The sequence below is a fragment of the Rhinoraja longicauda genome, chromosome 17 (assembly GCF_053455715.1).
Source record: "Rhinoraja longicauda isolate Sanriku21f chromosome 17, sRhiLon1.1, whole genome shotgun sequence".
Lineage (NCBI taxonomy): Eukaryota > Metazoa > Chordata > Chondrichthyes > Rajiformes > Arhynchobatidae > Rhinoraja > Rhinoraja longicauda.
Window position 1 is genome coordinate 28,955,906 of NC_135969.1, and position 27,263 is coordinate 28,983,168.

At 42.9% G+C, this 27,263-nt stretch overlaps 1 protein-coding gene across 6 annotated transcripts in view; it reads right to left on the reverse strand.

The window, feature by feature from the left end:
• Positions 1-27,263, reverse strand: part of LOC144601908 (metabotropic glutamate receptor 7-like) — a 489,446-nt gene that overhangs the window by 216,589 nt on the left and 245,594 nt on the right. For all 6 annotated transcript variants that reach the window (XM_078414451.1, XM_078414452.1, XM_078414455.1 and 3 more), the window contains one exon: positions 7,247-7,384. In XM_078414451.1, the coding sequence (XP_078270577.1) occupies positions 7,247-7,384 (138 nt within the window). The remainder of the gene's footprint in view (positions 1-7,246; positions 7,385-27,263) is intronic.

Below are 27,263 nucleotides of genomic sequence, written 5' to 3' on the forward strand. Positions count from 1 at the left end.
GCAGATGACACGAAGCTGGGTGGCAGTGTTAGGTGCGAGGAGGATGCTAGGAGGCTGCAGAGTGACTTGGATAGATTAGGCGAGTGGGCAAATGCATGGCAGATGCAATATAATGTGGATAAATGTGAGGTTATCCACTTTGGCGGCAAGAACAGGAAAGCAGAGTATTACCTGAATGGTGACCGATTGGGAGAAGGAGAGATGCAACGTGACCTAGGTGTCATGGTGCACCAGTCATTGAAAGCAAGGATGCAGGTGCAGCAGGCAGTGAAGAAAGCGAATGGTATGTTGGCATTCATAGCAAGAGGATTTGAGTTTAGGAGCAGGGAGGTTCTGCTGCAGTTGTACAGGGCCTTGGTGAGACCGCACCTGGAGTATTGTGTGCAGTTTTGGTCTCCTAACCTGAGGAAAGATGTTCTTGCCTTAGAGGGAGTACAGAGAAGGTTCACCAGATTAATCCCTCGGATGGCGGGACTTGCATATGAGGAAAGACTGGATAGACTGGGCTTGTACTCGCTGGAATTTAGAAGACTGAGGGGGGATCTTATAGAAACATATAAAATTCTTAAGGGGTTGGAGAGGCTAGATGCGGGAAGATTGTTCCCGATGTTGGGGGAGTCCAGAACCAGGGGTCACAGCTTAAGGATAAGGGGGAAGTCTTTTAGGACCGAGATGAGAAAACATTTCTTCACAGAGAGTGGTGAGTCTGTGGAATTCTCTGCCACAGAAGGTAGTTGAGGCCAGTTCATTGGCTATATTTAAGAGTGAGTTAGATGTGGCCCTTTTTGCTAAAGGGATCAGGGGGTATGGAGAGAAGGCAGGTACAGGCTACTGAGCTGGATGATCAGCCATGATCATATTGAATGGCGGTGCAGGCTCGAAGGGCCGAATGGCCTACTCCTGCACCTATTTTCTATGTTAAGCCATAAACCATGCTCAAGAGCTCATTTCTAGAACAGAAAAATAGGAGGTTATGCTAGGTTATATCAATTTAGTTCAGACCATATTTTATTAAGTTCTTGTAGACTACACTCTAAACAATCAGGTGAAGCAAAAGATATTCAAAAGAATGATGCCAAAATGGTGAGATTAAACCTGTCAGGATGGTATAATTAGGTTCAATTTTCACTCTTGAAAACCAAGGGCCAAGGTGTGTCCAATTTGGGTTCTTTAAAATTGTGATAGATTTTAATAGGCTAGACACCGAGAATTCTGTTTACAAACAGGAAGAAAACTAGAAGCCATCAATAAATATCAGAACATGTGTTAGAAGGAACTGCTGGTTTACACCAAAGACTCAAGATCCTGATGAAGGCTCTCGATCTGGAGCATGACCCATTCCTTTTCTCCAGAGTAGCCACCTGACCCAGAGTTGCACCAGCATTTTGTACTCGCTGGAATGTACAGGAATGAGGTGAGAACCTCATTGAAACATACAGAATATTGAAAGGCTTGGATAGAGTGGATGTGGAGAGGATGTTTCCACTAGTGGGCGATGAGGAGAAATTTATTTTGTCAGAGGGTGGTGAATCTGTGGATTTTTTTTTGCCACAGAAGGCTATGGAGGCCAAGTCAATGAATATCTTTAAGGCAGGGATAGATAGATTCTTGATTAGTATGGGTGTCAGGGATAATGGGGAGAAGCCAGGAGAATGGGGTTAGGAGGGAGAGATAGATCAGCCATGATTGAATGGCAGAGTAGTCTTGGTGGACTGAATGGTCTAATTCTGCTCCTATCACATATGACCTTATGATCTAATATCAGAGCATGGACAAATACATATAAGTTAGCACTGTGCAAATGAGCCAGGAGTTTCATAATTGTTTGATTTCCTTTACTTATTTGAAGTGTCTGCTCCTGGGACAGTGTAATAGAGGAAATTGCTTTTGCCTGTCTGAGTCAACCTGCAGGTATCGTAAAAGTGGTTTGAGAAATGAGGAAGTGGCTTTTGATACAAAAAGATATTTTTGTCATGGAGTTTTATTATCTTCTGCTTTAGATGGTAGCTGGCACATGTCGAACCACATAATTGGAACCATTAGCAAGACAAAAATATCTGCTAGACACTGCCAGAGGTGAAAAGAAAAGATTTCAACAAAGTGGCAAGTCCCTTAGGTGCACAACAAAAAAAAAGCTTTTTATTCACAAAATGCTGGAGTGACTCAGCAGGTCAGGCAGCATCTCGGGAGAGAAGGAATGGGTGACGTTTCGGGTCGAGACCCTTCTTCAGCTTTTCATGACAAAAAAAAGCTTTAGTCTTTTCCCATACCACCGGACATGCACAAAAAATCAAAAATAAACTGAGTATGAGAAAGCCATACAGTCACAGTGTGAGAGTCATCCAGTATAAAACAAGCCCTTAAGCCCAAATCCCAACTAACCTTATCCATTTTGCCCCATATCCCTCTAAATCTTTTGTTTACATGTACCTATCCCCATATCTAGACAAGACATGCAGGTTTTTTGGTTTTGGGAAATATGGTTGACCATATCCTCTGACCTTATTTCCAGAAAATGCTTTGTACATTCAAAAAGTCTACAATTTTAACTTTTTCATTACTATTCAAAACTTTGAGCCTCTTCACAGCTGCACTCTTCCACTATGCATCCTCACATCCTACTCATAATCAACAATTGCACTAAACTGACTTATTATCATGGTTCAATTTAACTTTCTAAACCTCGCCTCACATGACGCTCCTTGCTAACTAGATATGTTCCCAGACTGATTGAAACCAATGGATAAAGTAATATCCTTAGCAATATAAGAATGCAGCATGATAACAAATGTGCAATGTGCATTCATATTCTACATCATGGATTAAAGCAAGCCCTCAATTCAGCAGACCTGTTAATTAAGATGAGAAAAGCCCAGGGAATCGAGTGAAATTATTTATGCATTAGAATTATCTTTTCTTTTTGACTTAGCATATTACAACTTTCAGGACTCAATTTTGAATTCAACAGTGAATAATAAGCTATTTCAGTCTTGCATTACACAGTTCCAGCATTCATTTATTTTTCTCTCCTGGTATTTCCTATTTATATCTCCATCAGTGTTTTATCACCTTCTTTCAGCTGGCATCACCGCCACTTAGATCACTCACTGTCCTCTGGTCGCCATCATGTCACATACCTTTGGATTCCACCCCTCTTCTCTTCAACTTAAAACTGATTGCATTTCTGACTTATGGCAGATCTGATGCAAGATCATTAATCTGAAGTGATCTCTCTGTTTCTGCATCCACTGATGCTCAGAATATACAACATTATCTGTGCCTTCACTTTTGAGGACTTTACATCTAAAGGATTTTGCATTTGGATTACTTCCTTGGCTTTGCCTCTGTTGTGCACTCAGCACACAATATTTGGTTTAGTACACAAAATAAAACTGCCAGTGATCAACAGAGAGCAAGGAGGTTCACGGGATGAACAGAATGTCCCCTCTCTAAATTTGGTCAGTGAAACTGTTATGATTTTGAGAGACACAAAATGCTGGAGTAACTCAGTGAGACAGGCAGCATCTCTGGATAGAAGAAATGGGTTACTTTTCAGGTCGAGACCCTTCTTCTGACTGAGACTCAGGGGAGAGGGAGACAGAGATAAGGAAGGGTAAAGTGTGTGGAAACGAGATATCAAAAGAGCTCAAGGAAAATGTAGAATAGATCATTGTTAGCTCGGAGAAGGTGACTGAAGGAACAGCATCTCATATTTCGCTCGGGCAGCTAACACCCCAGCAATGAATATTGACTTCTCTAACTTCAAGTAACTCTTGCTTTTCCTCACTCTCCATCCCTCCCTCTTTCCGATTCTCTGACCAGTCTGACTGTCCTCGATTACATTGCATCTCTGTTTGTTTTATTGTCACCTTCTCCTTTTCTCACAATAATGAAATAACCTTAAATTAGATTTATAGTTACTGTTTTAAAGAAAGAAAGAAAATATTGCGCCAGCCTTTCATTAGCCGATGAGCTTTTTTAAATTGCTCCTCCCTTTAGCCACTGGTACTCGCCCTCCACAAATAGAAAACTTTAGAAATTGGTGTTTCAGATTATGTACCACATGGAAACTGCATCTAATCCACAGCAAGTTCAGGAAATGTCCATACAAATGTTGATTTACTTAAACTGCTTGTGACATTGATGAACATAAGTGGGGGTACATTGTGATTCTATTGCCAAAAATCCCCCTAGAGAATGGAAGAAAACAAATAAATCATCTTGAAATGCTATTAAGGTTGCTGTTCAAGGAAAGTCTTTGTAGCTGCAGGGGCAAAGATTACTTGGTATAGGGTGGCACGGTGGCGCAGCAGTAGAGCTGCTGCCTTACGGCGCTTGCAGTGCTGGAGACTCGGGTTCCATCCCGACTACACGTGTCTGCGCAGAGTTTGTACGTTCTCCCCGTGACCTGTGTGGATTTTCTCCGAGATCTTTGGTTTCCTCCCACACTCCAAAGACATACACGTTTGTAGGTTAATGGTTTTGTATAAGTGTAAATTGTCCCTAGTGCCTGTAGGATAGTGTTAATATGTGGGGATCGCAGGTCAGTGTGGACTCGGTGGGTCGAAGGGCCTATTTCCGTGCTGTATTTCTAAACTAAACTAAATTAAATCTGCAATGCTGAAAGTAAGGAGATTTTGAATAATTCAATTTATTAGGAACTGTACCCAATTCACAACAAATTCCCAAACTCACTCATTGGCTAGAAGGATAACTGATATATGGAAAATAAAAATAAATTGTTCCTTTGAAAGAGAATCCCAGTTAAGAATAAAATTAAGGTTGAGATCAAGACACAATTAGTAGAAATTAAGAAAACGAGTCAAAATATTTTGCTTATTATTTGTGTCGACTCATTGATCCTATTAAGCTGAGATCCTGCTCCTCTTCACCCCAGCCTTTCATTTTTCTTGAGGAAGCATAACCTCTAAGAGAAAGGACAAAGTTTCTGATCCACTCCGTCTATTAACACTTTGAGGAGAAACGTTAACAGTTTTGAAAGAATTCTGACTCTTTGCTTCAGTTACCATCGGATAACTTGGTCCAAATCTGTGGGAGCCAGCTAACCTGAATGCATAGAGTCTTCCCTGGTTGCCAAGGCTACAGGTGTTCATTCACATTTATTTCAGGAAAGATATATCCCCTGCATTATTCGCATTGTGTGATACCTTATTTGTGTTTACTCCGCAGATAGCTGGGACAGACAACTCAGCACAACACTTGTGGATGGACAGACATACAAATTACAGGGTGATGCCATGTCCTTTAACTTGAACACTATTTTACTCAGGTATGTGAGTGAGGTCAAAACAAAAAAGAGGGAAAGAGCCGAGTGCTTGCGCGAGGCGTACAACGGGGGTCAAAAAATTGGAAAAATGTTGAAAATGCACACAAAATTACCAGTTTCAAGCCTCTTTTTGTGCATTTCAAAGTAAAAACAGACATTACAAAATAATGTGAATATGTCACTGTATACTAATAACATTTTGAAGTAATTTCGCACATTCATTGATAATCAGCTCAAAAAGGTGGTAATTGGCTTTTCTGCTGTGTTTTATATTTTAACCCTGTCTTAATTAATTTAGTTATATAATCTTGCACTTAAATTTAATATTTACTCATTACAGTTCCACCACTGATTTTCTGGCACTCTTGGTTCCAGAGCTTTGCTGGTTTATCCAGCTGGCCAAGGAAGTCGGCTATGGGGATAGATGTGCTGGCTCCAGCTGGGCTGGAGTTCCAGAGCCCCGGCCGCAGGTTGCAAATTCAACCCACCAATTGGCCATGGAAGTCCCGATGAGGTCGAGATTGGCTGCCTTGCCCAGCCTAGGTGCCACATTTTCAGGGAGACTTCCAGGGCGCTGGGGGATTTTTCACGGAACCCCTAGCGACCTCTAGAGGCCGAATTGCAAAATTGGCCATGCAAGTCCCGATGAGGTCGAGATTGGCTGCCTTGCCCAGCCTAGGTGCCACATTTTCGGGGAGACTTCCAGGATGCGGGGGATTTCTCGCGGAACCCTAGTGTTCATTACACGTCTATACATCGGTTTTTTTTCTTTATTTTTTTGATCCGATTTCTCCGTTTATTTGGCAAAGTGAAAAACGCGGAAATCATGCAAATAGCGCGGAAAATGGATTTTAAAAACGTGGAAATCCGCGGAAATGCGGAAATTTCACCTGCCTGTTTACTGCAACACTATTTTACCCATGCCACTTACCATGGTGCTTTCCACAACTAAACTGTGACCAGATTCACAGATGGGATTCAACAGAGTGGCTAAAACTCAGTGGATTCATATGTTTCCATATTGAATGAGGCAGGTGAGGGTTTCCTCCGAGTGCTCCGGATTCTTCCCATATTTGTGGGTTACTTGGCTTCGGCAAAATTGTAAATTTTCCCTAGTGTGCAAATAGTGCGTGTGTATGTGGATCTTCCATTCACACAGTCTCGGTGGGCCAAAGGACCTGTTTCCGTGCTGTATCTCCAAAGTCTAAAATAAAGATGTTCATAATCCAATAATTAACTACAGATACTGTATCTGAGAGAAAAATGATAGGGTCCGATCAGGCTGAGCACTCCAAGAAATTATCTGCCCACACTGTTAGTCTGTACCCAGCCGATAGAAGAATAGCCAGTGGGAGAAAAAAAAATCTATGGTGACTCAGCAGTGTAGGAGGGGTAGGAGGAGGAGAGAAAACTGGTCCAAAATAATTATCACCTTGAACCATACAGCTGCTGGTGTGAAAATCAGTCATTCCCATTAATGTGCACATTGTGAACTTTTTTTTTCAAAAAACAATCAAATCCAGAAAGAACACCTAATATCTAATCGTCTGAGTCAGCTGAGACAAATGACGACTCGCAAGTCAGTGCCAGAATAATACATTCAACTATGCAACCAATTTATTACACATCAGTGATAATGATGTATCTATTGTATTAAAAGTCAGAATGAAAAGCACTTTTCCCCTTTTGTTAAAATATGTTAAATTCAAATCTGCGGTATGCTTACACTTTTGATATGTGAACTACAAAATGGAAACTGTCATCCCATAAAATATGAAAGAATAGTTACATTACACCATTGTATAATAGCTACATTACACCAGTCTGTTACATGACACCATTCCTTCTTTGGTCCGCATAACTTCATCAAATTTCATTACAAAATATTGATTCTAAACTGCTGCATTCAAGACTCGCTTCTGAAAGCCAACAGTGAAAACAGACAGAAAGATTGATAACCTGTGCACTTCTTTGCCGTGTCTTTTTTTGATCCCGTTCTTGTCACTTGACAGTCAAAGTTCTCCTCCCAGAACTCTGCAAACCAGACATTTCTTCGATTGTTCTCCAAGGTCCGACTGGTGAAGTATGTATCAAAACCTGGCGGAGAAAGAGCACACACACATTGTTTGCAGCAAGCCCAAACACCCTGCCGATGAAACATGACCAGTGAGAGAATCACTCAAATACACAGAGTAGGAGAAGCCAATCTGCCCTGCAGTCTGCACTACTATTTATCTTGGTCATCATTCATTTAACCAAAGCCACATCTCCATATTATAGTCACCACTGCAGTAACCTTTCATCTTTGTTTATTAAGAATCTGTCGAAAGAAATATTAAAAGATTCTGGAGATTAAAAAAAGCTGCAGATGATGAAATTGTGAACGATGCACAAAGTGCTGGAGGATCTCAGCGGGTGAAGAAGCTTTGAGGGAGGAACAGACAGACAATGTTTTGGATCAGGACCCTACTTCAGAGATTCTGTCTTTGAGAAAGACTCACTGCCCGCAAGAAAAATATCACTTCATCTTTGCCTTAAATGGGCGATACTTTATTTTTGAACAACTACTGGTTTTAGGTTACCGTTTACAGGATTTTCTTTTCAATCGAGTATCCAGATACCCTGCAAAGACTACAGCTGATACAAGCCTAATCTTTTCAACCTTTCCTCAAAACATGTCCATCCAAGAATAAGTCTGTTAACCCCACTCTGGACTTTACATCCCTTCTTAGATAAGACCACTGCTGGAGATTATGCTCCAAATGTCTCACGAGTGCCCTATTTAACTGAATCACTCCACCTCCGCATTCAATTCATCAAGGAAAAAAAAACCCTTCTGTTAGGCTTCCTCATTACTTGCTCTGCATGCATACCAGCCTTTCGTGAATTATGGGTAGTCAGGTCCCTCTGCATCTCAGAACTCTGCAATCTCTCACCATTCAGATAAAATGCATGTTCTTTTTTAATCGTTCCTGGCAAAACCGATAAAGTTTACACATTCCCATATTATACTCTCCTCACCAGGATTTTTGAATTTTTGCACTAATATTGGGGTTTTAATTTATTGATTTTTTTTTTGTTTATTATGTTATCTATGAGTGTTATGTTTACAGATATGTTATGGTGCTGCAAGTAAGAAAGACATACAGGTATGTAGGTTAATTGGCTGGGTAAATGTAAAAATTGTCCCTAGTGGGTGTAGGATAGTGTTAATGTACGGGGATCGCTGGGCGGCACGGACTTGGTGGGCCGAAAAGGCCTGTTTCCGGCTGTATATATATGATATGATATGATAATTTAAATGTTCCACTTTCTGTACATATGACGATTAAACCCACTTAACTCTCTTTTGACTCTTGAACGAGTGAGCACAAGGGATGGTGCGATGAATTTGTCACAACACAAACCAGGCCATTTCTGAGCAAGGTACTTCAACAGGCTTAGAACCTTTGTAGAATACTCAAATGAATAAGACTTCTGGCACTCATGCTGGATACAGTGGACAGAAATGCAGAAATAAATTAATACTTGCCAGATTGATGTAGCTTTATGATAAGAACATAAGAAGTAGGTGCCATTCAGATAAGTGTTGCATTTTGGGAAGTCAAACCAGGTCAGGAATAGGAAGGCCCATGGGAATACTGTAGAGCAGAGGGATCTAGTACAGTGCTTCTTAAGCTGGTGAATGGTTCACCCAAGAGTGAATGAAATTATTTTGGGGTGAATGAAGCTAGAGGGGTGAATGAAGGGTGAATGACTTAATAATATATATAAAATTATCCACAAGGGAGAATTAGACGGAAATTACCAAAAAACATCAGAAAATTTAGTCGAGGGTGAATGAAATTTTGTGATAAAGACTCAAGGGTGAATGAAACTGAAATAGTTTATGAAGCACTGAACTAGTATACAAGTATATAATTCCCTGAAAGTGACATAACAAGTAGATACGATGGTGAAGGGGGCCTTTTGACATACGTAGACCTCATCAGTCAAGGAATCCAGTATAGAAGTATAGTTAGGTTCCAGTTGTACAAAACATTGGTGAGGTCTTATTTGGAGTGTTGTGCTCAGTTTTGGATGCCTTGCTAAAGAAAAGATGCTATTGAGCTGGAAAGGGTGCAGAGATCATTTAAGAGGATGTTGCTGGTACTCGACGAGCTGAGCTAATGGGCGAGATCGGGCAAGCTAGGACATTATTCCTTATAGAGCAGAATGCTGAGGGGTGATCCTGTAGATACCACTTTATTTATCCCAGAGGAAAATTAGTTTGCCACCGGTCAAAAGATACAGTTACAAGGCATTGAAAATGTCATGTGCATTATAATAATGAGATTTAAATGACCAGTTATTGCACAGCACATATGTAATATTGCACAAACATGAAATTAAATTATCGTGTGGGAAAGGTCCAGGATAGGGGATGTGCAAACGTTGGGGTTGGGGGGGGGGGGAGTCAGTCTACACCATGACAGAAGGTGTTTCTGCTTCCCTTCAGGAGATTGCCCCTATCAATCAGGAGTTTGGACAAGTCTACCTGGGGTAGAGTGATATTTGCTGCCCGTCCCACTCACGGCTCCTTTCCCCAATTCTCATGAATCACCACCTGTGAAGCTTTCACATACTACTGCTGTACATGAGTTAGGAATTAAATAACCCAATTATGCCTGGGTAACTGCCATAATCTTAAGCCTTTTAGCGACCCAGGACATTCAACCTTTTGAAGTAGGTTCTGACCCCAAACGCCATTTCCTTTCACAGGTGCTGCCCGACTTGCTGAGTTCCCTCAGCAATTTGTTTTCCGCTGTAGATTTCTAGCCTCTGCAGACTCTCCTGCCTCCATACATCAACATTTACTTTACAAATCAGCTCTATTGACAACTTGGATCCCATCAAGATTTATCTGCTATTAAGTGCAGGTATAATGTCGTCCTCATTCTACAGGGATAATTTTGTCCTCTCTCCCCATATCAAGGGATATGGGGAGAAGGCAGGCACAGGTTGCTGATTGTAGATGATCAGCCATGATCACAATGAATGGCAGTGCTGGCTTGAAGGGCCAAATGGCCTCCTCCTGTACCTATTTTCTATGTTTTTATGTTTCTACATTTCTACAGTAGATAACTTGAAATCACACCTCGCGTTTGTCAGCTGGGATTTCCCAGGGTTTTTTTTCCTGCAATGTTATCACAATTCAGGTCATGTTGGATACGATTTAATGGCAGCTCTGAGAAGATGAATCAGCCAGCCTCACTGAGAGAGACAAAGGGAGACTGCACGTGTTCCATGTACAAGTGACATTTGCAACGGTGTTGTCTTAACTTCCAACTGGGAAAAAAACTTATCAACGAACATCAAGCATCCCTGGGGACATGGTAGGTAATAAGATCAACCAATGGAAAGAAACAGAATTTCTAGCCTACATTATTCATACATTTTAAGATGTGTGCAGAGCTTTTTGTCAATACCAAAATTACCATGTACATGAAGGAACATTTATCAAATCACTTTCATTGTCAGATTTATTCTTCTCTCTCCTACCTTCCCATTCTTTGTGTAACTGTTTACACAAAGTTGAATTTATCATCTTTGGGTGACCAGTCTTTAGACTTTAGAGATACACAGCGTGGAAACAGGCCCTTCAGCCCACTGAGTCCACACTGACCAGCGATCACCCCAACACTAGCACTATCCTCCAAATTAAGGAATTAGGAAAAGACACAAAGACACAAAGGCTCCAGTGAAAGACGGTGGCCAATTGCTCCACAGATAATAACAACTTGCGTGCATGAGTTAGCGAGTCAAAACAAGCACTGGACCCTGGCTCTGACTGCAAACCTAACCATTTTCTACACCCCTTCGATGTTCCCCACTCTATCCTCAGCTTTGGCCACACGTGGCTCACTCTCCAGACCCCAGCTCTGACTACAAACCTACCGCATTCCTGACCTTGTACTGTTCCCACTCCTAACACTAGCTGTGGAGCCACAAGCCAGGTCCAGCGTGCAGATCCAGCGATCCTGGGCACCTCCCAGACCCGGCTGAAATTCCACAACTTGCCAGCACAAGATGTCAAATGCAATCCATTTCATGGCAAACAGGACTTACAGGATCTCACCAGTAAGGATTCTGCAACCACACACAATGTTTATCAACACTCCAAATAGTTTTTAAAAAGTAATAGACTGCATGAGATCCACGGACAGTGAGTCAGCAGATAACAAGGACTCGGGTACATACACTTGCCCACGAATGTGAATGACTACGATCAAAAAAGTAGAATGGTTTCGACAAAGTTTGTGCTAATGCTTATGAGAGACCAGAAAAGGTTTTTTTTTAAATCCTTGTTATGAAACATAGTCTGCTAGATCAGATGCATGGTCTTCTTGTGAATTTCATATACAGCAAATTCTGGGCTTTCTGGGGTCTCTATCCAAAGGAACATTTCCGGAAGTGGCGGCGCCGCCCTGCAGCTGCGGCTCGCCGGCAGTCTGTTTGTCTTTCTTCTTTCTTTGTCTATTTGTTAGTGTTAGATGTATGAAATAGCCTATCTTTAGCTGTGTATATATGGGGGGTGGTGGGGGGGGGTGGGGGAAACCTTTTAAAAAATCTCTTCCTCAACGGAGATGCGACCCTTTCCGAGTCGTATCTCCGTTTGCGCTAAAAAAAAAAAAAATTAAACGCGGGGCCTTCCATCGCCCACGGGGCCTTCCATCGCCCGGTGCGGCTCGGCCGCTGGACTTAACAGTGCCCGGTGCGGCTTGGCCGCGGGGCCTTCCATCGCCCGGTACGGCCGTGGGACGGTTCAGCGCCAGGTGCGGCTTGGCCGCGGGGCCTTCCATCGCCCGGCGTGGCTCGGCCGTGGGACTTTACATCACTGGTGCGGCTCGGCCGCGGGGCCTTCCATCGCCCGGCGCGGCTCGGCCGCGGGGCCTTCCATCGCCCGGCGCGGCTCGGCCGCGGGACCTAACATCGCCCGGCGCGGCTCGGCCGCGGGACGTTACATTGCTGGTGCGGCTCGGCCGCGGGTCTTTACATCGCTGGTGCGGCTCGGCCGCGGGGCCTTCCATCGCCCGGCGCGGCTCGGCCGCGGGACTTAGCTGCGCACGGTACGGCTGCGGGGCCTTCCATCGCCCGGCTCGGCCGCGGGATGTTTCAGCGCCCGGTGCGGCTCGGCCGCGGGGACTTGGGCGTGGGGAAGAGAGCGGAAGTTTTGTTGCCTCCATCACAGTGAGGGGGTGTTTGGAGTCACTGTGATGGATGTTTGTGTTGGGGTCATGTGTCTTGTGTTTCTTTTTTTTGTGTGACTGCTGGTAACGTAATTTCGTTCGGTACCTCGGTACCGAATGACAAATAAAGGCTCTGTATTCTCGGTATTCTGTATTCTGTATTTAAGACTATCCATGCGAATTCTCTCCTAACAAAAGATGTTTTGGATATTCAGACACATCTGGTCAGTTGTGCTGCACTCTCACAGCACACAGGTACTTCAATGCAACCATTTGCTGGCCCCAACATATTGAGCTAAATAATGTCATTGTAGCTATTGAAATTCTACTGAATCACCTGCTGTTATCTTTGTTCTTCAGAGTATAAAAACTCCATGTACAATGTGTTCGGGGAGATTCTTCCAAGAGAATGCCTGCTTGCAGCAAATGAATGGAGACCTTTTATAACCATCAGTGTCAGTCGCTCTCAGCTTAGTCATATAGTCACATCATTTTGGGCTTTTCTGGGATACATTTTGCCCTGTTATGTGGTCAGCGTCCTCAGCAGTCTAAGGATGTGAGAATTGAGGTATGGCACCCCTCACTTAGATCTATCTGCTCATGCCAACAACCATGGGGTTGCAAGGAACATGAAGGAGGGCAAGAGAGATTAACGCAAAAGTGTTCACGTCCTCATGCATCCACATCAAATGATCATAAGATCATGTGATAGTAGAATTAGACCATTCAGCCCATCAAGTCTACTCCGCCATTCCATCATGGCTGATCTATCTTTCCCTCCTAACTCCATTTCTCCTGCCCTCTCCCCAAAACCTCGGGCACCCATACTAATCAAGAATCTATCTCTGCCTTAAATATACCCACTGACTTTGCCTCCATAGCCTTCTGTGGCAAAGAATTCCACAGATTCACCACCCTCTGACTAAAGAGATTCCTCCTCATCGCCATCCTAAAAGAACATCCTTTAATTCTATAGGAAAATAACTGCAGACGCTGGTACAAATCGAAGGTATCACAAAAAGCTGGAATAACTCAGCGGGTCAGGCAGCATCTCTGGAGAGAAGGAATGAGTGACTTTTCGGGTCGAGACCCTTCTTCAGACTGATGATTGTAAGCCTCTAGGCCTAAACTCTCCCACTAGTGGAAACATCCTCTCCACATCCACTCTCTCCAAGCCTTTCACCATTATGTATGTTTCAATGAGGTCCCCCCTCAATCTTCTAAACTCCAGCGAATATAGGCTCAGTGCCATCAAACACTCATATGTTAACCTACTAATTCCTGTGATATTTCTTGTAAACCTCCTCTGGACCAAAATTGCTTACAATATTCCAAATGCGGCCTCACCAGTGCCTTATAGAGCCTCAGCTCATGCACATGCATGCACACCTAAGGAACCAACCATTGAACAGAAGTTTGATGAAACAACGTCACCAGTTGCAAAAAATCGTTACTGACAATTCAGTATGTGGGAGAGGGAAGACATGTATAGTCAGTCGATGGGCATCTGTGTTACTGCAGCATGGCTACTGAGAACACCTCGGGGTGGTGGTGGAGGCGGGAACACTCACAACGTTTAAGAGGCATTTGGATGGGCACTTGAAATGCTACAACATTCAGGGCTACGATCCAAATGCGTGAAAATGGGATTAAAATTAGACTGTGTTTGGTAACGGGCGGCGCGAATACGATGGGCCGAAGGGCCTCTTTCTGTGCTGTCGGACTCTATGACTCTATGAGTATAGGGTATCATTAGGGATGGCAGAGAGGTGCTTGCACATTTGTTCAGAAAACCTTATTGCAGGGAACTTGTGTGTAAGTATATAAATGTGAAAACTTCAGAATCAAAGTTCGTGGGGAAAAATAGTACAGGAATATTTAATGTTCTACAAAAGTACCACTGCTGCATCATAGCCCCAATGTAGAAAGGAGAGAACTCGCAGAGCATATAGTCCTTGAACAGGGAAGCCATACGGATTAAAACATACAGCCCTGAGGAACAACAGCACTGGTGGAAAAGGGAAATCAAAGAGAAAGTGAGATAAAGTAGCAGTCGTCTTATGTCATGTGTGCTTGCAGGAGAGAACAAAGTGTGAGGAATCACATTGTGTACAAATAGTAGAACGACTGAGAGAATAAGATGAACACAGAGAACAGCAAGACAGTGTACAAGTAGAGCTGGACAGCTTGAAGGACCAGGCGGAAGACTAACAGAGAGGGCGTGAAACAGACACACGGAAGAGAAACAGGCAAAAGAATTAGAACAACATGAGAATGAGTTAGTCAGGGAAGCTGGCAGGAGGGAATGTGCTTGCAAACAGGAGTGGGTTATTACTGAGGACACTACTGAGACCAGGCAACAGCAAGCTGAGATCTGTATTGATGCCACTCCCAGCCAGCCACTCGCACTACCACCATCCGCAAACCCTTCACTCCAGGAAAGAAGCAGAGCAGAGCAGCCCCAATTTAGAAATGTGTGTGAGAATGCAGAATTTTGACGCACGTTAAACTAACATGACACGGAAATCAGGAGATTCTGATCAGGAGATTCTGCCACAGAAGGTAGTTGAGACCAGTTCATTGGCTATATTTAAGAGGGAGTTAGATGTGGCCCTTGTGGCTAAAGGGATCAGGGGGTATGGAGAGAAGGCAGGTACGGGATACTGAGTTGGATGATCAGCCATGATCATATTGAATGGCGGTGCAGGCTCGAAGGGCCGAATGGCCTACTCCTGCACCTATTTTCTATGTTTCTATGTTTCTAATTCCTGTGAGCTTGACCTTACAATAGCACCTGTTGCCTGCATTTACATTCCAGTTGCTTGGCCACCCCACCAAAGACTCAGCTTGGTCTGGATTTATTTTGCTCTCCAAACCCACATCATCCCATCCATTTCCAAACCACGAGCAAGCACACACTTGGTTCAAAGTAAACCAATAGCAAAGAGATCAGCCAAGAGTACTGTTCTGACAGGAAGGGTTTTCAGACATCAAATTGACAAAATGTCCAGCTGACCACACACTGTAAAACAGAACATAAGCTGGAGAATCTGCAGAAAAAAACATGCTCACACCAGGATACAATTTAATGCAATTGTCTGCAGAATTTCTAAGTTAACAGAAGAGTATGAATTGATGTATGCATAAACTCAGAATTCATTTCCTTAAAATTGGTGCTAAATAAATAGCTTTGCAGAATTAAATATTTACAATGGGAGCTTTGTGTAGTTGTCAAGAGACATCAGAATATTCAAACAGCTTTGCTGGGACAATGTAATTCATATGGATGACCTAAAAGCTTCTGAGGACAGAAAACCTAGATGCCTAAAATTAGTGTTCTGTTTCGTTTAGTTTAGAGATATAGCATGGAAACAAGCCCTTCATCCCACCGGGTCCACCTCGACCATCGACCATCCATTCACACCGTTCAATGTTAGTGAACAGTGAACACATTCTCATCCACTCCCAAACACTAGGGGCAAATTTCAGAGTCCAATTAACCTACAAACCCCCGCACGTCTTTGAGATGGGGTTGGAAACTGGAGCACACCGAGGAAACCCACTCAGTTACCGGGATAGTGTGCAAGCTCCACACAGACAGTACCCGAGGTCAGGATTGAACATGGATTTCTGGTGCTGTGAGGCAGCAGCTCGTCCGGTTGCACCAGGGCCTAACTTCTCTAGGTCTGATTGAGTGTTCAAGACAAGTCCACGAGGATACATTGACCTTTGAGAAAGTGGTCATTAGCCATCTCTCAAACCAGTGCAGCAGCACTTCTGCAACAATGATTTGAATACAGTGTTCCTGAACATCGATCCAGAAATGATGAAGGAAGGCAATATATTTCCAAGTCTTGATAGTGTCCACATTGTTGTGGAACTGGCAACTCCTACTGCCCTTATTCTGCGTCAATAGTGCCAATAGTGGTTAAGAACTTCAAGTTCCTTGGAGTAAATATTACCAATGATCTTTTGTGGACCCAATGCATTGAAGCAACAGCCAAGAAGACACATCATAGCCCATTATTTTCCGGGTGGCTGATGATATTTGCATGTCTTCAGTGACTGTGAAAACTGTGAAGTTGTCGGGTTGCATCACAGCTTGGTTTGGAACAGCTCTGCCCAAGACTGCAGCAAATTTTTGGAAGTTGTGGATATAGCCCAGTCCATCAGAGCACAAACCAGACCCCCAACCATTGACGTCTGACCTTCTCTTATAGTTACTGCAGTCTGTAACTGATTCAGTCGAGTTTCAATCCCTCCAGACTTTAATGGGAAAGGCTTGGGTGATGGTAAAACTATTGAACGTCAAGTGCAGCTGTTCAACAATTATTTGTCATTTATCATCTCAGAGCTTAATGTTAACCTGGTCCTGTCTTGAAACGAGCTAACTAGAACTGCTTAATTGACTGAGTTACATATTTGTACGAAGAGTAATGAGAAATGAAACAGTTAAGATTATTCAATCTCAAGGCACATTATACAATATTGTGGCAGAGGACACACTGCTGACTATTGTATAGGTTCTGCTGAAAGTGCAGGATGCAAGATTAATGCCTGTCAATTTCACTTTGTTACCATTTTGGAACCCACAGGCACCTTGAGATGATCTGAATTTTTAACCATCAGACATGTAGTTAACAGGGATTGATAAAACTCCTCCACTCCAAAAGCTTATTGTATGGCACTTTCTACATGAAATAATTACATTCCAGGCAAGTGTATGCATTGGTAAATTGGAGTATTATTTTAGCTTTGTGCACGTTCATTCTAACCTAACCTCAGCAATCATTGTGTGGAGGCCGAGCCCAAGTATTCACAGTAGCCCCGTTCCCATGCACAGAAACCTTGGCAATGCAAGGGGAAGCTTCAGTTCAAAGCATTCGGGGTTTTCGTTATTCATTAATCCAATGTTCACTGAACTCCATCATATATTCTGCACTGGGGGCAGGTGGGCGGCTACAAGTCATATAATGCACTTGTCCAATTAGTACAGTGGGGAAGAACGAGGTGAAGGTGAATAAGGCTTCCAGTGGGAGTAAGAATGATCTGAAAGGACGGGAAAAGAGCCAACAACTGCAATTTCCTTGGACACCGCACTGTTACAGACAACTGCTGCTCTCAGCAGTCCCCTTCAATCTCACACCTGAAAGCAAAGGGCAAAGAAGAAAGAGGAGACACAACTAAACAAAAGCAGTATCATGTAAACATAAAGCCCAAAAAAGGAGAGCTGCTGGAGGAACCTATGCTCTTTGGGTATGAAGAAGTTGGTTGTAGGAAAAAATACTTTTGGTGGTACTGAATGGGCCAGGCAGCATCAGTGGAGGGAAATGGACAGTTAATGTTTCTGGTCAGGACATTTTAGGTTGGACCTTTCACCTGACCTTTCACTTGGACTGTTTGCGTACAGTTTTGGTCTCCTAATCTGAGGAACAACATTCTTGCCATAGAGGGAGTACAGAGAAGGTTCACCAGATTGATTCCTGGGTTGGCAGGACTTTCATATGAAGAAAGACTGGATAGACTCGGCTTGTACTCGCTGGAATTTAGAAGATTGAGGGGGGATCTTATAGAAACTTACAAAATTCTTAAGGGGTTGGACAGGCTAGATGCAGGAAGATTGTTCCCGATGTTGGGGAAGTCCAGAACAAGGGGTCACAGTTTAAGGATAAGGGGGAAGTCTTTTAGGACCGAGATGAGAAAGTTTTTTTTCACACAGAGAATGGTGAGTCTGTGGAATTCTCTGCCACAGAAGGTAGTTGAGGCCAGTTCATTGGCTATATTTAAGAGGGAGTTAGATGTGGCCCTTGTGGCTAAAGGGATCAGGGGGTATGGAGAGAAGGCAGGTACGGGATACTGAGTTGGATGATCAGCCTTGATCATATTGAATGGCGGTGCAGGCTCGAAGGGCCGAATGGCCTACTCCTGCACCTATTTACTATGTTTCTATGTTTCTATGACTGAAAGAGTAGAGGGGACATCTCTACAAGTTATAAGGAAGTAGGAGAGAGGGCTGGGGCAAGAGTGAGCAAGCAATAGGTGGATATTGGTGAGGGAGGCCTGATGGGCACATAACAGTCAGGGCTGGAAAGGAAGGGTAAAGATAAATAAAAGCTGGGAGGTGATAACTGCAAACAAAAGACTGCAGATCCTGGAATTAAGATGGGACAGGAAAGTGACGAATAGAATAACCTTGCTCTCAATATCAGCAAGACCAAGGATACTCTGAGGACACTCTAAGCTTCCAAAGCAGGTGTAGTATGTTGGGTAGCTTCTGCTTGTGCAGAATGGAAGGTACTGATGAGGACATGAACACATGCAGATAAAACGTTCAGAGGAAACAGGTCCAGACAGCAGACCATGTTATCAATCAGTGGCTACCACTGGTTTGATGCTAGCATGACCATTATTGAAGCTCCATGCTCCAGTTAAGGCTGTAACCTTGCAAAGTTCAATGCACAAACAATAAGAGCAATGATCACTCCAAAATATTTTTTAAATGATTAGGGACAGAAGAAACATGCCTTTTCCTTCCCTGTCCTCCCCACTGTCCTGTAGTTCCCATTCCTTTGGTCCAACTTCGAGCTGGATCCAAAATGCTGGAGTAACTCAGCAGGTCAGGCAGCATCTCTGGGGAAAAGGAAAAGGTGATGTTTCGGGTTGAGACCCTTCTTCAACCTCATCTATTCCTTTTCTCCAAACATGCTGCCTGTCCTGCTGAGTTACTCCAACACTTTGTGTCTATCTTCTGTGTAAACCAGTATCTGCAGTTCCTCCCGACACACTGGAATAGGATCGAACAGCCATTTCCCTACTACCCTCCTAAAGAAGGAAGTTGGAGGGGAAAGGAGGGAGGGGTGAAGCTTTTAACAGATACAGTGGCAAGGTTCATTATGTCCAGAACGTGTACTTTGCACATGTGTGCTTGCCCGTTCCATACTTGTTGCTACTTCACAAAGCTTTCCTCAGGAGGAGCATTCAGCATTTACCAGCAGAGTGCGGCCTATTATGACTTGGGTACCATATTTATTTTATTTAAAAATGTCACGACTATCCTGCTGAAAAATGGTATTTTAATAATCCCTTCGAATCCAAAAGGTCTGAATATTTATGGCACTTTTCAAAATATTTTGCTGCTGTTTGTATTCATTTCAGTTCATTAATATTCATGATACACATTGAGCACCACACAACTTTTTGACGCATTATCGGATTCATTGACTCATGAGAAAACATTATTCACTCAGTCCTGTGACGCTGATGAAGGGCAGCGTTTACATTCACCCAGCAAAGCTAGCAATGCATTGCACTCACGCATGACTGCATAGCTGCTATACGTAATCACACTGCATGAAGGACTGATTAACAGGGACCCAGACTGTGACCGATGTGGGAAATGCTGGAAATAAGAAAAATTGCAGGTTTTCTAATATGTACAACCCAAGAACATACATACTGGGGAAATATAATGTGAAAGGGGGACATCGTGAAGGTAACCTAGAGGTCATGTTAAAAGAGACAATAGATAGATTTAAGAGAGGGGTTGAACGAAGCGATCGCCGAGCCTGCGTTTGGTTTCGCCGATGTAACCAAACGCAGGCTCGGCGATCGCTTCGCTCAACACCTTCGCTCAGTCCGCCTTAACCAACCTGATCTCCCGGTGGCTGAGCACTTCAACTCCCCCTCCCACTCCGAGTCTGACCTTTCTGTCATGGGCCTCCTCCAGTGCCATAGTGAGGCCCACCGGAAAATGGAGGAACAGCACCTCATATTTCGCCTGGGCAGCTAGCAGCCCAGCGGTATGAACATTGACTTCTCCAACTTTAGATAGTTCCTCTGTCCCTCTCTTCCCCTCCCCTTCCCAGATCTCCCACTGTCTTCCTGTCTCCACCTATATCCTTCCTTTGTCCCGCCCCCCTGACATCAGTCTGAAGAAGGGTCTCGACCCAAAACGTCACCCATTCCTTCTCTCCTGAGATGCTGCCTGACCTGCTGAGTTACTCCAGTATTTTGTGAATAAAAACTGCTCTATGAGATGTTCTTTGCACCTGCCCCATCTGACCCATTAAGAGGGTGACTGAACCCACATGAAAGCCAGATTCATTGTTCACAATTCCTTGCAAGAGTGACGCACTGTACTTGGTCAAATCGAATGACCTTATCTATGTAACATTTTGCAAACATTTTAGAAAATGGTGATGTTCTTTCATCCACATTTTTAAATGAATTATTGAGCACAGGAGATCCTCCAGTCCTTTGTAACATTGGTGATATTATGAAAAGGCTCTTCCCTCTTCCCTTCTCATTACTGGCTTCATCAATATTCTGCCAAAGTTGCATTGCAGGTGACAGCAACTTACTGTGCAAAGAGCTATCTCATCCTTTCCCATTTCATCTGGTTTTCCTGCAATCATCTTGCATGCCTTCTGATCTTCCCATCACTGTATCAGTTTTGGGTCTTCGACCCTATCATAATTTTAAAAACTGAATTTAATTATCCCTTAACCCACTGCTCTCCGTAATGTTTAGACTTAATTTAGGCCTGAATTAAACTACATTACATGTAATGTAAACAGAGATAGATAGATTCTTGATTAGTACAGGTGTCAGAGGTTATGGGGAGAAGGCAGGAGATTGGGGTTAGGAGGGAGAGATAGACCAGTCATGATTGAATGGCAGAGCAGACTTTTTTGCCGAATGGTCTAATTCTACTCCTATTCCTTATGCCCTTACGACCTTAGTTGATGATGAAGTAAACTATTAAATTTCTACCCATAGTAAAGGAATGAAATGGAAAAAAATCTCCCATTTATATTGTAGAAGCAAAGAAAATATTGGAGCCTATTATTAAGGAAGCAGTAACTGAGCACTTGGAAAAATAATAATTGGATTAAGCAGAATCTATATGGAATTATAAAAGGCAAAATCCTGTTTGACCAATGTGTTAGAAAATTCTGCACATTTTAACTAGCAGAGAAAATAAAGACAGGTAGTTGCCCTTTACTTGGACTTTTAGAATTCCTTTGTTAATCAGCTGCACAAAAGAATGATTAAAATTAATCATTTGTCAGCAATACACTGGCACGGATTAAGGATTAGTTAATAGAGGGTAAACAGTGGAGGAATAAACAGGTTATTTTTGGGCTGGGAGGCTGTGGCCAAATAGGGTTCTCCCAAGTCATTTCCCTTACCACACAGGACAAGAAAGGCATCAGACATTTTGGACATGGGTCTGTCATCATTTGGACATCAATCCTCCATTATATTTTTCCACTTTTCCATCAATACCCTCCTCCCCATCTCAATTCTCCTATTACCCAGCAACATCAGCAATTTACTGCAGCCGTTAACAGCGGCCAACCCACACGTGTGATGGGAAACCAAAGCACCTGGAGAAAACTCACATAATCACGTGCAAAGTCCACACAGACAGCGCCACAGATCATGTTCAAACCAGTCTTTTGGTGCTGTGAGACTGTAGCATTAACTATAAGTGCTGCCTTATTGGACTTCTGTTTATGTTAGGAATCACAAGAAAACAAAAGCATTTTGCTACGTGTATTTTCTGCAGAGTTGAGAATAGAATTGAATATTGTGCAATCATAAACAAACATCTTGACTTCTTTTGCAGGGGAGAGTCATTAATGAGGCATTAGTAAATGACTGAGTCTTGGATTCTGCCTGGTATGAATGCTACAGCAATGACCAACAGCTGAAAAAACTGACTTTCAACAACCAAACTCACCTTTCTTTGTGCAGGGAAGATAGACACAAAATGCTGGAGTAACTCAGAAGGACAGGCAGCATCTCTGGATAGAAGGAATAGGTGACGTTTCGGGTCGAGACCCTTCTTCAGCCTCAGTTATATTATTTTGATGTCAATTTTCCCTTTTGAATAGTTTTGTGAAGGTTCCTTAATCTCCTTCTGGCCCTTCTCAACATCATCAACCCTGTCCACCCCTCTCCCCCCCCCCCCCCTTCCTCTCCAACCAGTGTCTGTCCATGGATTGAAAATATCAAGATTTGGAAACTTTAAAAAAATAAAATCAGTCATTCACAGTAACACACATCGCCAACATTATGTTCATCTTATGATACCATATGATGATTTATTTAGCCACAAGAATTAAAGTCATCATAATTTCCGTTATTCTGATGGTAACAATTTAATCACCTTGGCCATGTACAGTAACTGAATCAGTAAACCTCGCCCTTACAACCAAATTCATTTGATGTGTTTTTCGCTTCCAGCACTACAACTCCCAGACAGTTTAGTTGAAGCTGTTGCAACCATTAATTTCAAGAAAATGCACTCCACCTCTGGAAATAGATATAATCAATAAGAAAAAAGGGCACCCTGAGACTCAGGAGTTTGGCATGCATCACGTGATAGCACCATGCGAAAAGCAATATACCAGAGGCCACTTTGTTACATCTTCCATTAGTTCTGGATAAATTATATTGCATTGAAAGTCACTTGAGTGCTGAAGATGAAAGAGAAAATTAAATATACTTCAACTCCCTAGAACATATAAAAGGAAGGCTAAAAGAACGGCCCAAAAAAAACAAGTTCACAGTTGAATGAATGCCGCTTGATGGCAGAGATAAAGCAGAATTCAGGTAAATATTTATTCCCTGTCTGCAATTAATCAGCAACACAAAAGTCGGACCAATGAGTATAATACCCTTATGGAACGGACAGAAGGAATCTTCTGTGCCGATACATCTCCCGTAACAACCCACGATCGACCTAATCTCTTTGTAAAAACAGAAACAGAAATTCTGAGCAGGTTCAGCAGTATCTAAGGTTTATGATCTCGTGAAGAAATGGTTCTTGTGAAAAAAGTAGAAACAAGGAACAGCAGATGCAGGTTTACAAAGAAAGACACAAAGTGCTGGAGTAACTCAACGGGTCAGGCAGCAACGCTGGACAACATGGAAAACGTAGAAACAAGGAACTTCTGATGCTTACCAAAAAATGGCACAAAGTACTGGAGTTATACCAAAAAAAATGGCAAAAAGTGGTGGTTCAAGTGAGGGAAGTGGGTCCAGAAGACGAGCAAGCAGGAATAGTGGAAACATTTCCATTTGCTGATTCCAAACAGCGTCTCTGGCACTAGCTCCATGACTCCAGATCAGAAGTCACACGTTCAAGGGCACAGCGGTAGAGCCGCTGCCTTACAGTGCCAGAGATGCAGGTTTGATCCTGGCTACGGGTGTAATTCTGACTGCGGGTGCTGTCTGTATGGAGTTTGTGCATTCTCCCTGTGACCACATGGGTTTCCTCCCACATTCCAAAGACGTGCAGGTTTGTTGGTTAATTGGCTTCAGTAAGTTGTAAAATTGTCCCTAGTGCGTAGGATAGTATTAGTGTACAGTATGGTCGCTGGTCAGTGTGGACTCGGTGGGCCGAAGTGCCTGTTTTTGTGTTGTATCTTTAAAGTCTAAAGTCGAAAGATCCAGTACGCGTCCAACATTTTATTGCTTTACATGAGCGGGTTTGTGCAGTTTAGATGTTCAGAAGTAAAGGTTCATACCTTGCTGTAGAGGCAAGGGAAGCAGCGATCGAAGGTGCAATTGCTGTTGAAATTACTTTCTCTGAGGGTCTGAAGACAATAAACCAAAATAAATTTGTTGTTTTTCTACCACAATCAGTGTTTTTGATATATAGATAGCCCACAGTGTTCTAGAATATCAGAAGTTCAGAGTAAAGTTAACGGCAGACGTTGTTGACTTTCTCTCTAATGAAAGCCTTTTAATAAGAGCCCGGTGGCTCTACTCTAATGGGGCAGGTTGCTTTGTTCATCAACACTTGACCAAAGTTACATTTGAACGTCATAAGGTCATAAATGATAAGAGCAGCACTAAGCCATTCGGCCCATCAAGTCTACTCTGCCACTCAATCGTGGCTGATCTATCTCTCCCTCCTAACCCCATTCTCCTGCCTTTTCCTTATAACCCCTGATGCCCAAGTTAAATATTTACCTTATCCCTGCTAGTACCTCATCAGCTTGTACCTGTCCCTGGTACTGACATGGAGGGATTTTCCCTTCTCTGCGATTTTCCCTCTGAATAAAATGCTGCTTGTTCCATTTCCCACATATCGTGTAATCTTTCACAGCTACAATTTTAGAAATGTTCTCCCCTTCTCAAGTATGTATTCTGCTTCCATCATTGTTCATGGTTGGCCATTATATATCCTCACAACCTTTTGTGGAAAACAAAATTCCCCAAATGTCTGCCGAATAGGAGACATTTTTATGATCTTAAATGTATATTGTGCTATCTATTTAACAATGTTGGCCATCGTGTAATTATTTTTTAAATTGTACATTATTTTGAATAAAGATTTCCTGAACATATATTGAATCGTTAATATTAATCATTACTGGGTTGCTTGTCTTCAGTATCATAAAGTAATACAGCTCTGAGACGTCTCCAGTCCAACCAAGGTGCCTACCTGAGCTCGATCCATTTTCCTTACTTAGACCATACCCCTCGAAACCTTACCTATCTATTTACCTGTCTTTTACATGCTGTAATTGTACTCGTTTTCTGAAAACTCGTTCCACTGTGCTACCCAAACCTTTACTTTTACTTGTTTTGTGTTAATTGAAAAATATTAAGGTTAACACAAAACAGAGACTTGATAGTGGAGGCATCACAACATAATGATATATATCTGTCCATGTTCTGGTATCAGTTCACAAGGTCATATTGTGACAGGAGCAGAACTAGGCCATTTGGCCCATCAAGCCTACTCCGCCATTCAATCGTGGCTGATCTATCCCTCCCTCTATCCCCATTCTCCTGCTTTCTCCTTATAACCCCAGACACCCGTACTAATCAAGAATCTATCTGCCTTAAAAATATCCAGTGACTTGGGCTCCACAGCCTTCTGTGGCAAAGAATCCCACAGATTCACCACACTCTGACTAAAGAAATTCCTCTTCATCTCCTTCCTAATGGAACGTCCTTTTCTTCTGAGGCTATGACCTCTTGTCCTAGACTCTCCCACTAGTGGAAACATCCTCTCCACATCTAGTCTATCCAAGCCTTTCATTATTCGGTATGTTTCAATGAGGTCCGCCCTCATACTTCTAAACTCCAGCAAGTACAGGCCCAGTGCCGTCAAACACTCATCATATGTTATCCACTCATTCCTGGGATCATTCTTGTAAACCTCCTCTGGACCCTCTACAGGGCCAGCACATCCTTCCTCAGATATGATGCCCAAAATTGCTCACAATATTCCAAATGCAGCCTGACCAGTCTGACAAGTCAGGCCCTAATTTTTCAGACATTCCCCACATCATTCAGCTGTGATGTTGAGCATCAGTATAAATGAATAGGGCAGGTTGAATGTGCATTAAAGAAGATGATAACTCTCAGGCAGGTAGGACTTACTGGCCAGCAAGCAGGAAATTTATCACAGCAAATAATATTTGACACGTCCTCGGTTCTCTCCACAAGGTCAAAGGCCAGTCATCAGGTTGCAGACGTAATGTATACACAAGCAGATACCATGAGCCTATTGCCTCTTCAACCAGAAGCTGTTGTACGTGTTTGATAAGTTGTGATTTCATGTCTGATTTAATAATCTCTCTTGAATTGGCTTTGTGTGCTGCTAACCAGATTCAGCAGATTTAATACTGGCAATCGGTACCCATCTCTGCATGTCCCTCAGTGCTTGACCTTGCAAGTGACTATAATGGATGTCAAAAAACTACATACAGATCCCAAACACCATTGTCAACATTTTGCAGTTTGCAAGGAATAGAACCCCCTTGAGATAATCAAGATGATATTCTTGATGCCACAACTCACATCTTTTGATGTGTGTTGTCTGCCCACGGACGTGTTTCACAACTCTGCAGCCATTTCAATGTTCCTTCCCTTACTTCTACTGGAGCCACAGGAGAATCCTGTCAGTAAATATAGCCGCATTTACATCATATTTACAAAAATACAAATTACAGCACATTCGGAAACCCACAATAATTGGAGCAGGATTAACATCGTAATGGAGAGTCTGTGACAATGGGGATCAGAATGTGCTACTTCACTGAATTCCTAATCTAGAGGTAAGGGAACAAAAACATTTGAACATATCTTCAGCGGAGTCGAGACAATTTTCCCCCACTGTACTCAAACTTAATTCATTCTTTCCTTCCGAGTAAATCTTTATCCATAGGTGCTCCTCAGCTTACGATGGGGTTCCGTTCCGAGAAACCCATCGGAAACTGAAAATATCGTAAGTTGAAATGCATTGAATACGCGTGATCACGTGGCCGGAAGCGAGCCACGACTCGCTGCGCGTCGCTGCTGTTTGCACCATCGCAAAGGCGAAATATCGCAAGTCCAAGCATCGTAAGCCAGGGAGCACCCGTATTCTATTTCCATTGCAATTTATATGAATGTTGCACAATAATTAAAAATGTGAACTGTGTTTACTCTCTGGCCTCAATCATAACTCCTAAGGATGTCACAAGTGACCCAACATCTTCATTCTTCCACCCAAGGAAGAGGGCTTTCCTACCGATCCTGAATGAACAGGTTTTACTTGCACCAGACAAGGTGTGCACGACCCAAATGGTTTATCTCACCCAACACTCGCTTCTGTTAACCAGGCTCATCGCTACACATAATACCTGCGGTATCATCAACCTCTGGAGGAAAGTTATCATTTTCTTCTTCCGATCCTTGGCCAGCAACTTTGAGATCTGGAAGTTAAATCCCAGCAAGGT